The sequence below is a fragment of the Myxine glutinosa genome, chromosome 5, assembly GCF_964187855.1.
Source record: "Myxine glutinosa chromosome 5, kmMyxGlut1.1, whole genome shotgun sequence".
NCBI classification, from domain to species: Eukaryota; Metazoa; Chordata; class Myxini; order Myxiniformes; family Myxinidae; genus Myxine; species Myxine glutinosa.
Window position 1 is genome coordinate 8,014,818 of NC_136265.1, and position 12,107 is coordinate 8,026,924.

Consider the following 12,107-nt stretch of genomic DNA (forward strand, 5'->3'; position numbering starts at 1 on the left):
CACATCACCCAGTCAGTCCAGTCGACCCATGGAGAAGAAATGGCCTCAAGCGCATATGAAATGCCTGGAACAACTATTCCAAATTGATTTGAGCAGTGTATAGACAAGCTCTGTGTTTGTGCTCAACAGAAAGTGATGTTGAATGAATAACTAGTCTTGCAGGTGAAGGCTGGTGTCGACCTGTGTCGACGGATCGGGAGGAAAATGGTTGGCAGACAGGAAGTTGATCGAGGTATGGTAACCACTGTGGAAAGCAAGGAGATGATGTTTCGGCTGTTAACCCTTTGTCAGAGAAAAATGATCAACAATCTAGGATCTCTCTTTTGCTCTGACAAAGGGTTAACGCCCTAGACGACATGTTCTCCATTTCCGTGGCGGTTAGCATACCGTTCATCAGCAAACTTCTGTTCATTTTGTCAATTGCTTGAAAGTGATATCGTTACCCCCATCCCAATTCTGAAGTACAAAAACGTGACTATATTCACCTGTTGGTAAAATTCACCCATAATGCCTTTTGTCCATGTAAGATGGAGCTCCTCGCTCTTGGCTGGTCCATTGATGTCTGCGAGTTTGATGCAAATCTACAAAGAAAAACTAAAATTAAACACATATGGATATATTGCATGACCCAGAAGTTGAGATAAAGGACTGGTGTCCTATTAACGACCAATTGTCGCCATAGTTGTTGAGCCACATGGGACTGCAGGAATAGACAACAACCACATCAACAACAATAACCAAGCACATACCTGAGACACCAGCAGTCGGTCATCCTCATTGGACCAGTCGATACCTGGTGCATTTTCATAGGCCACCTAAGAATAGGGCATAAAAGAACAGGGTGTCGTAAACAGGAAGCCTTGCATGGTGGACGCACCTAGATTTCAATTACCGGATCAACTTCTCAGTTTGTACGAGGGCAGTACTAAAGGTCATCAGCGTATTCCACACATTTGTGCCAAAAAAAAAAATATATATATCTATAGCAGAACACGAGTTATTAGCAACATCTATCCATGTATCCACTCCAATATAAACAGAGGCTCAGCGCATGAACACCACCGGTGTTCCCACAATCCATTGTCACAAAATGGCTGTCAACGACATATCATTTTGCCAAAGTGCAGGGATTCAATTCCTCCTGAAGGAGAACAACTCGGCTGCAGATATCTACAGTCGATTGAGTCAGGTGTACGGAGATCCGTACGTTGGCGCCAGCAGTGTCCAGAAAGCGGGTGAAGCACTTCAAAGACGGAAACATGCACAAAGCCGATGAGTCTTGCTGTGGTCGGCCAAGAAGCACCACGACTGAAAGCAACGAGCAGGAAGTTGATGCTCTCATCAGTGAGGACCCGAAGGGTTACGGTTAGGGAGATCAGATCGCAGTGCAGCTTGGCATAGGACACCGTGACGTACAGGAGATGATAGCGACCTTGGAATATCGGAAAAATTGTTCACGATGGGTTCCCCGTTTGCTTACAGAGGAACACAAAAACACATGCATGGATGTGTCATCGCATTTCCTTCAACGGCATGCTGCCGAGGGCGATCACTTCCTCTTCCGTATTGTGACTGGTGATGAAGGCTGGTTCCACCATTTTGACCCAGAAACCAAGTAGCAAAGCATGGCATGGCATCACTCCACATCTCCAACAAGAACGGCACTCAGTAGAGAACATACCTCCACCAGGTGAGCAGTTTACGTTTTGTATCCTAGAGTAGACCAGAAAATCACAATACAGAATCACATTTAATTAAAATCATCCGTCCACAACTTTTGAGATATCCTGCTTTGTATCGTTTTTGGCCCTATCTCCCAATGGTGAAGAATCGCTTTAAAAACTAGAACGGGCACTCGGTAGAGCGCATACCTTCGCCGCAGCTACTGTTCTGTACTTGGCATGGGAGTGTAGGGAACAGAACAGTGAACAGTTTGGTGCTGATTTCATGCAAATCGGATAAGAATTGACCGAGTTATGACAAAAAACGCACATTTTGCAAGGTCGTGACCCCCCTGACCTTTGACCCGATTGCTCCCAAAATCTAATCAAATGTGTCCCGTATAATAACCAATCATCCCACCAAATTTCATGCAATTCGGTTGAATACTTTTTGAGTTATGCGAATAACATACACACACACACACACACACAGACATACAAATCAGAGTGTCATGTCGCATATCACAAGATTGGGCATTGAATTCTGAACATTTTGGCATTAGTTTCATACAAATTGGACACAAATTGACCGCGCTATGGTAAAAAGACGATTTTGACCTTTTCATGACCTTGACCTTGACCTTTGACCCGATCGATTCCAAAATCTAATCAAATGGTTCCCGGATAATAACCTATCATCCCACCAAATTTCATGCGAATCGGTTGAATACTTTTTGAGTTATGCGAATAACATACACACACACACACAGACATACAAATAAATACACAGCGATCAAAACATAACCTTCCGCTTTTGCGAAGGTAATAAATACACAGCGATCAAAACATAACCTTCCGCTTTTGCGAAGGTAATTAACCTGAAATTGCAGACAGAATTATTTATTTTATCTGAGAAGCTAAACGAATCTTCTTCTTCTTTAGTACCTCAAACTTTATGTGAAATGCGATCGATTTTTAAAAATCAGAATTTGAGCAAATCTGTTTCATTCGTCTGTTAATATGCCTCCCCGATTGACAAATCTGCAATTTGAATTTCATTTGAGGTTGAAATGATTGCGGGAGATCGCGTTATAGTGATGACGTCTTGGATGGACATCCTCTTCTTCAGTCGCTCATAACTTTGAGTGAAATACGATCGAGTTAAAAATAGTCAGAATTTGAGCAAATCTGTTTCATTCGTTTGTTAATATGCCTCATCTCTTGACAAATCTGCAATTATAATTTTTTTTGAGGTTGAAATGATCGCGGGAGATTGCGTTATAGTGATGACGTCCTGGATGGACATCTTCTTCTTCAGTCGCGCATAACTTTGAGTGAAATACGATCGAGTTAAAAATAGTCAGAATTTGAGCAAATCTGTTTCATTCGTTTGTTAATATGCCTCATCTATTGACAAATCTGCAATTATAATTTTTTTTGAGGTTGAAATGATCGCGGGAGATTGCGTTATAGTGATGACGTCCTGGATGGACATCTTCTTCTTCAGTCGCGCATAACTTTGAGTGAAATACGATCGAGTTAAAAATAGTCAGAATTTGAGCAAATCTGTTTCCCAAAATCTAATCAAATGTGTCCCGTATAATAACCAATCATCCCACCAAATTTCATGCAATTCGGTTGAATACTTTTTGAGTTATGCGATTAACATACACACACACAGACATACAAATAAATACACAGCGATCAAAACATAACCTTCCGCTTTTGCGAAGGTAATTATACTAGCCGGATCCGGATCTTCACCAAAATCTAATCATTTCGCCGGTGTCACATATGCTACCTCTCTGCCAAATTTGGAGGAATCCCGACATCCGTGAAGGAAGGTTCACTTACAGAACTGAGCAAAGATCTACTGTACTCCATATAACCCACAAATGTTGGGATAATAACATGGCCCTTTCTGCCACTACCATGGCATTTTTCGTAGCGAACTTTTGAAACTCGCTCCTGCTGTTTAACACGAAACTGAAAGGGAGTAAGCCCGGGTTGTGCTCATTTACCAAGCAGATAGCTAGCGCTTGCCAAGCCAGTTGTTCCTTAACGGTTTTGAATGGAGTGCTTGCTCAAATGCTTAAACCACTTGGCGATCTCTCCACAAGAAACTTGGTAAATGAACACACACCCAATGTTCTTGAGATCCAACCATAGATCGACTGTAATCTACATACCCCAAAGAGGAATTGGCCCTATTTTCCGCTCTCGTAGTGAGCGGGTGTACTAGTCATACAAATACCACAGAGTAGAAGAGGGCCACCAAATAGGTCACAAACAAATCCGCAAAACAATCACCAAAGAATACCTACGTAGAACGAAGCTGATCCTGAAAACATACCTCTCCCCAAGAAACAAAATCAAAGCCATAAACCAGCTTGCAGTACCCGTGTTCCGATATAGCTGCAATATAATAAACTGGGCCAAATCAGAAATCAACAAGTTAGACATCAAAACAAGAAAACTCCTTACCATCCATTAAAAAAATAATTCCCTTTTTAAGGCCATTTTCCCTACTCGAGCAGGGGTTAGCCTTGCAGGCCCCATGACGATCATCATGGTTCCATTTTTGAGGCAATGTTGTTGTTGTTTTTTTACGGCCAGGTGCCCTTCCTGACGCCAACCCTTGAGTCACCTCTTACGACACGCAGGGATACAGTGTACCTATTCTAAGCCGCGGCACACACCGGCACATTCATCCCAGCAAGCTGGTACTCAATTTGACGACCTCAGAAGGATGACAGGCTGAGTCAACCCCCTGGCGTTAATTCAACGATCGACCGGGATTCTAACTCAGGATCCTAGGATCCCAAGCCGGCACCCTAAACGCTAAGCCAGCACCAGCCTACCCCTTACCATCCACAAAATGTAACAAAATGTTACAAAAACCAGTGCATCCCAAGAATGTAGCTGCCAAGATGAGAGGGAGTGGCCTGATGGAACTCAACCAGGTGCACAGAATGACGAGTGGAGGACTAGCTAAGTATGTGAAATTCTCAACAGACTACAACAACAACAAACAACAGGCATTTTAAGGCCATTTTCCCTGCGAGAACAGGGGCTAGCCTTTCGGGCCCCATGACAATCTTCTCCATTTTGCCCTATTTTCTACATCTCCCCTTGTCAACCCCCTTGCCTGCATTACTTATTCCACCACCTTCAGCCGAGTCTTTCTCGGTCTTCCCCATCCTCTACCTCCTTCTACATTCATTTCCATCACTCTTCTCAACCGGTCACTTTCATCCTTCCTCAACACATGACCAAACCATCTCAACCTGTTCCTCTTCACAGCATCAATCACAGGCTCTGTTCCCATCATCTTTCGCAATTCATCATTTGTCTTCCTCTCTCTCAACGATACTTCACACATCCACCGAACCATTTGCATTTCCACCCTTTCCAGCCTTTGTTGCTGTTCTACGTTCATTACCCATGTCTCGCTCCCATAAATCATAACACTTCTCACACATGCAGCATACACCTTTCCTTCAGCTTCAACGACACTCCCCTCCTCGTCAGCACGCCACTGAGTTCCCGAAACTTTTTCCATGCACATCTCACTCTATCAACCGTTGCCGAGTCTGATCCACCTTCTCCATTCAGCATGTCTCCGAAGTAACAAAATGTTTTCACACCTTCCAGCTTCACGCCGTTTCCAAGATCCAACTCAACATTTCCTCCATCTGCAGCTCCCTCTGTGCACACCTTACACTTGAATGTAGCTGCCACACGGGTTAATGACCCTCTAGGACCACTACATTTTTGATGAACCCACTCAACGCACATTGTACATTGAATGGAGTTCACTCCGACACCCTTCCTGCACACAAGCACACGGCCACTTCCCAGTTCTTTCCACCTCACCACATGCTTTACCACTTGCCATCACCTTTGTCTTTCCGATATTCACCTTCAGACCTTTTGTCTCCATACATTCCTTCCACTTGTTCATCTTCTCCTTAAGTCCATCCATACTCTCCCCAATCAACACCAGATCATCTTCATACAACAACTCCCATGGTAAACCCTCCTTTATGCTCCAAGCCAGCACCTCCGTCACAGCTACAAATAGTAGTGGACTTAGTACCGACCCCTGATGCACTCCCACATTCACCTCAAACTCACCACTGTTCCCGTCCTTCGTCCTTACAGCTGTGCGCGCTCTCTCTCTCGTACATTGCCATCACTACTCTGATCAACCATTCCTCCACTCCTAACTTCCTCAAGGCCCATGTCACTACTTCGCGTGGAACCGTATCGAATGCTTTCTCCAGATCAACAAACCCAAGAAACAACTTCCTCCACTTCTCCATGTACTTCTCCTGCAACTGCCTTACAATGAAAAACACGTCTGTCGTTCCTCTTCTTGGCATAAATCCAAACTGCATTTCGTCGATCTTCACTTTCTTCCTTATCCTCCTCTCCAACACCCTTTCCAATACCTTCATTCCATGCTCCAATAACTTTATCGCTCGATACGAGCCACAGTCCAGAGGGTCACCTTTCCCTTTGTATAGAGGGACGAGGGTACTCAGTTCCCAAACCACTGGAATGCGGCCTTCTTTCACCACCAGATTACAGATCTTTGTCATTCTTTCTCTTCACACCCCAACTTCCGCTGCCTTCAACATATCTCCCACAACTTCCGTCGGCCCTCCTGCTTTTCTACTCTTCATTGCTTTTATCGCTTCCTCAACTTCCTTCTCGGTTATCTTCTCTGCCGGTCCTAAAACTGGGTTACTCTCTATGTTGCCATCCCATTCATTCTCTGCATTCAACAGCATTTCCATATATCTCTTCCATCTTCCTTTAATTCCATCTGTGTCCACAACAATTTGTCCCACTTCATCCTTCAAGCAACTCACCCCCATCACATCGCAACTCTCTTTCGCTATCTGCTTTGCAATCCTGAATACCGCTCTCTGTGCCTCTTCCGAATCCAAGCATTCTCCGAACATTTTCCTACATGCCTCCTGCACCTTTGCTACCTCTTTCTTTGAAGCCTTCTTGGCTGCCTTATAACTTTCATGCTCTGCCTCTTCTGCCCCCATACCTTTCGCCTTCTGCCACTCCTTGAACTTCTTCCTCTTCTCGTCAATCCTCTTTCCAACTTCATCATCCAACCACCATTTTTCCGAGTGACTCGGTGGTCCTTTTGTCCACCCACATACCTCACCAATGGCTCCCAACAGACTATCTTTCATTGACATCCAACCACTTTCAAGCTCAACCACATCATCCTCTGCCATACTCTGCCTCTCTTTTAATGCCTCCCTCACTGTCACCTCTTTCAACCTCCACATCTTCATTCTCGGTTGGTACTTCACCTTTTCAGTTGTTTTTTGGTACTGAAACCATTTCAGTTGGTACTGAAATGCTCAATAGACTATCGGATGCAATTTATAAACAAACATGAACACAACAAACCTGAAAAAATATCCCTAACTCACCTTGCAAAGAATTTCCAAAAACAGGTGTGAATAGAAGATTCCGCACAGGAAAATGAAACAACAACAAATACTGCCCCAACAATTGCAAAAAAGACAAAATAAATATATGAAAAGAAATATCAAGAAATCTTCACCAACAACTGGGAGAATGACAAAAAAGCAGGAAAATACAAAAAAAAATTGGACAGAGTGGGGATAGACAAAGAAGGATCATTGGAATGGCTAAGAAGAGGTCAGCTCAACTGGGACGGAGAACGAATAATAATAAATGTCCAAGATAAAGGACACTGTACCGATGGATTTAAAAAGATGGTGGGACTGAGCCAGAGTGTCGATTCTGCAAGACAGAAATAGAAAGTACTAGTCACCTGCTCTCGGGATGCAAAAAACTATTATCAGAAAATCTTTACACACAACGGCACAACAAAGTATGCAAAGTGATTCATTGGCATATCTGTAAGAATGTAAACTTCCCAGGACCAGAAAACTCATGGAAACACGAACCAAGGGCAATCATTGAAAATGAGGACGTCATGCTCATGTACGACCTGATGATTCCATCGAGCGTGAACATAGAAAACAAACAATTGCATCCGGACATTTTACTCAGGAACAAAAAGGAAAAGACAGCATTGATGATTCAGATATCAGTACCCAGCGATTTTGGCCTAAACAACGCAGAAATCAAGAAAATGACCAAATACCAGGACCTCAAAAATGAGGTTAAGAGATCTTGGAAGCTGAAGAGCAATGAAATTGTACCAGTGATAATTGGAGCAACAGGAATGATGAAGGAGAACCTCACTGACATTTTAAAAACCATCCATGGGAATATCACCACAAATGAACAACAACTGGAGGCAATCTGGGGTTTGGTGAGGATTCCTGAAAAGAGAACTTGGAACAAAACTCTGAAAAAGTTGAACAGTTTGGCATGAACCGTGCGTGATCCCTTACCGAAGAGGAGGTGGATACTTTGGGTCCTGGGAGGACTCTCTTCCACCTCCTGAAACCCGCAAATGGAGATAACCAACGAAAAAACAAACAAACACACAAACACACAAACACACAAACACACACACACACACACACACAAAAACACACACACACACACACACAAAAACACACACACACACACACACACACACACACACACACACACACACACACACACGATGTAGGGATGGTTTCACATTATTCTTTCTTCTGATCATCCCGACCTTGCTAACATACTTTTTGTTCATTGTACTCGGTAATATCAATAATCAAGGATGTTCATTGTACTATGTTTGATTATCACAATCCAGGATGTTCATTGTACTTGGTCTGATCGTCAACAACCCAAGCTCTTCATTGTACTCGCACAGCCACTCAAAGAGAAAGCACAAGACACACTCGACCCTGTACATTATACGGCATACCGATGTCACATTTTACGACAACAAGACAAACTGTGGTGGCAAACACCTAAATCTCACAAAACGGGAGGCTCCTGAATTCATAAGTGTTGGAAATGTGAGATAACTGCTCAGGTAGAAGAGAAATTGAACCCAAGTCAATTTTGAACAAGAAATTGAATTAGATTTATCCCATCTCATCTTCAGTTGTCAAACCCTTCCTCCTGTCCATGGTACACTGAATCTTGTGGTGAAGCAGTTGCGCTGAAACAACTTGCCTTCGCCTCCTGGAAGGCAAATCCCAGTGAAGACAATCTCCGTTCCTTTCACAAAGCTTGGAACAAGTGTGTATCTACCCCCAGGAAAGCCAGGAAGCACTATCTCTCCACTCTCAAGACTGAACTCTCAAACCTGTCTCCCTCCTCCAAATCCTGGTGGTGTCTGGTCAAATCTGTTTCTGGTGTTTGTTCCCCCTCCATCCCCTCCCTTACCTCAAATTGCTACACAGCTGAAAACGAACGTGAAAAAGCTGAAACCCTCAACTCTGTGTTTGCCTCAAAATATTGTGTCCCAAACCAGTCTCTCTCTGTACCCACCGTACCCAGTCGTACCCAGCTGATCCTGGACTCTGTGTCCTTCTCTCCTGACAAGGTGGAGAAGTTTCTGTCAAACCTCGACTCTGATTCTGCAACTGGAACAGACGGCATCGGCCCACTGGTCCTAAAATCGTGCTCTGTAGCTCTTTCACACCCTCTCTCTGTTCTCTTCACCCTCTCTTTTGCTCAAGAACATCTGCCATCTGCTTGGAAAAACATTACCACATTACAAAAAAAAGATGCAAAAACAGATCCTTGTAACTACAGACCAATCAGCCTGCTCCCAATAATCAGCAAAGTCATGGAATCCATCATTGCTTCTGATATCAAATCCTCCTCTTCTCCAATGGTTTGATCTCCGATCATGTCGGAGTGACTTGGATTCAGACCAGGTCACTCTATTCTGGACATGCTGCTTCTGCTGTTTCAACAATGGATGGAGGCCGTCAATGCCAAACAGGAAATCAGAGCTGTCTCCCTTGACATATCGCGTACCTTTGATATGGTCTGGCACCGCGCCCTGCTCACCAAACTCTCCTCCTATGGTATCCATGGAAACCTCCACACATGGCTTGCGGACTTCTTCACCGGTCGCAGTCAACGTGTGGCCCTGAATGGATTTCTCTCATCTCCCCTTCCTGTTCAGGCTGCAGTTCCCCAAGGCAGTGTTCTGAGCCCTGTGCTATTTCTGGTCTTCATCAATAATCTCTCTGGCTCTCTTGAAAATCCTCTCCATCTCCTTGCTAATGACTCCACTCTCTGCAGAACTGGACAAAATCACAAATTGGTCAAACAAGTGGAACATGTCTTTCAATCCTGACAAATCTCACACTCTCACTTTGTCTCTCCGTAAAGACCGTCTGGAAAACCCTCCCATCTACTTTCTCAAAAATCCTCTTGAAGAAGTTCTGTCACTCAATCTTTTGGGTCTCACTATCTGCCATGATCTTTCCTGGGAAAACCACATTTCAAATCTGGCCTCCAAAGCCAGTCGCCGACTGGGCATCCTCCGTCGTGCGAAGTCCTTCCTTGGCACACCTGAGCTCCTCACCACATACAAGGCTTTCATCCGCAGCTCAATGGAATACTGTTCTCCCCTCTGGGCTGGTGCTCCTGCCTCACACCTAGCTCGGCTTCACGCTGTTGAAACCAAAGCTTTCAGAATCATTGGAATGTCCCGCGATGAAGCCGATTCTGGAGGCCTTTCACTCGCTCACCACAGGCAGGTTGGTGGACTTTCTGTCTTCTGTTGACTCCTCTCCGGCCGAGCTCCCCCTGATCTATCTGTGCTCTGTTCCCCAAATGTTCCTACAGGTCGCACAAGATCTGCCAGCAATCCTCTTCTGGTGAAACTGCCAAAATCAAGACTCTCTGCTCACCTTCACTCTTTCATTCCTCTTTTCGCCCGCCTCTTGAACAAACTCCCTCACTCTCTTCAATCCCACTCCTCCATCCAGGTCTTTAAAACAGCTGTTCACCACCATCTCTTATGTTCCCCCATCCAAAACCTTGATCTTTTCTACCCCAATTAAAACACCCCAAATCCGCCTCTTTCAATCTCCAACTTCTTTCCTGAAATTCCTTGTAGTGTCCATTTGCTCGATACCGTGTAACCCCTCTCCCCTCCACCCACACCCCACTCCCCTGCCCCAGCCCTCTCCCTTCCACAGATCTCCCGATGTCCCTGTTCTCTACTGTTGTTGTGCTTGTGCGCTTCTCTCTCTCCCCCCATCTTGTCTCCCGCTCCCTTTATTACATGTTTTATGTGTCCGTTTATGTTTTTCGTGTTTAATTGTGCGCTCTTATGCGAACCTCGACTGTCTAAAAAAAAACACCTTTAGAGGCCATTTTTCCCCGCAAAGCGGGGGTTGGCCTTTTTCGGGAACCGTGGTTGTTGTTGTTTTTCGGTCCCCTTTTTGAAGCAATGTTTTACGGCCGGATGCCCTTCCTGACGCCAACCCGTTTTGCCGCCTTTAACGACAAACAGGGAATTACCAGTGAACTGGTACTCAATTAGCCGACCTCGGAAGGATGACAGGCTCAGTCAACCCCCCTGGCGTTAATTTCGAACCCAGGATCCTTGGATCCTAAGCCGGCACCCTAGCCGCTAGCCCAACACCAGGGCCTCGACTGTCTGCAAAAAAAAAATCCAAGTCCAAGTCCATGGTATTGTACCAAAAATGCAGACGTACAGAAATGGTCGTTATCTTTCACAATCCCGAGAGATATCATTTAAAATCACTGCGTTGGTGGTAACTTTGATTTGCTTCTTATTGGTAGCCACACAATAAACGAACTGTTTTTTTTTTGTTTTGTTTTCCCTTTTCCTCCTCCTCCTCCTCCTTTCCTCCTCCTCCTCCTCCTCCTCCTTTTCCTCCTCCTCCACCTCCTTTTCCTCCTCCTCCACCTCCTCCTCCTCCTTTTCCTCCTCCTCCACCTCCTTTTCCTTCTCCTCCTCCTCTTGCTCCTCCTCCTCCTTTTCCTCCTCCTCCTCCCCCTTTTCCTCCTCCTCCTCCTTTTCCTCCTCCTCCTCCTCCTCCTCCAATTATTGCCACCACCTTGTGGAGTGTTTCATGGACTGGCTGGCCAGGCCTGATGCTCTAATCAAGTTCATTTGGAAATGAATTTTTTATTTGTGCATGGTGCTGCCACAACTCGCCTACCTTTAATGAAGGACACCGTAGGACCTTTAGCACCCACCAGTTAATGCTAGCAGACAAGACACCCAGCTTTACATGCATCCAAGGGATGGAGCACATCATGCTCCGCACAACCGGCGAAAATCCAGGGTGGTAGTTGATAGCTGGGTCAGAGTCCGAACCCAAGCTGGACAACTCAAATGCGAGTGTGCACAACTGTACAAAACCCGGTTTTACCCATGGCAACAGTGACATGTGGTGACGTAGTGGCACGCAAGATGGAGCACCCACTGATCAGCTTCATCAATCAGGCAATGACGCAACATGGTAAGGTGTTAGTTTTAGCATTTTT

General features: G+C 44.9%; 1 protein-coding gene across 1 annotated transcript in view; it reads right to left on the bottom strand.

Moving 5' to 3' along the window:
• The window catches only part of LOC137428743 (uncharacterized), a 207,239-nt gene that overhangs the window by 3,339 nt on the left and 191,793 nt on the right, over positions 1 to 12,107 (bottom strand). Inside the window, exons 14-15 of the mRNA XM_068118641.2 lie at positions 750 to 815; positions 486 to 581 (exon numbers count right to left, since the gene is read on the bottom strand). Of these exons, the coding sequence (XP_067974742.2) occupies positions 486 to 581; positions 750 to 815 (162 nt within the window). The remainder of the gene's footprint in view (positions 1 to 485; positions 582 to 749; positions 816 to 12,107) is intronic.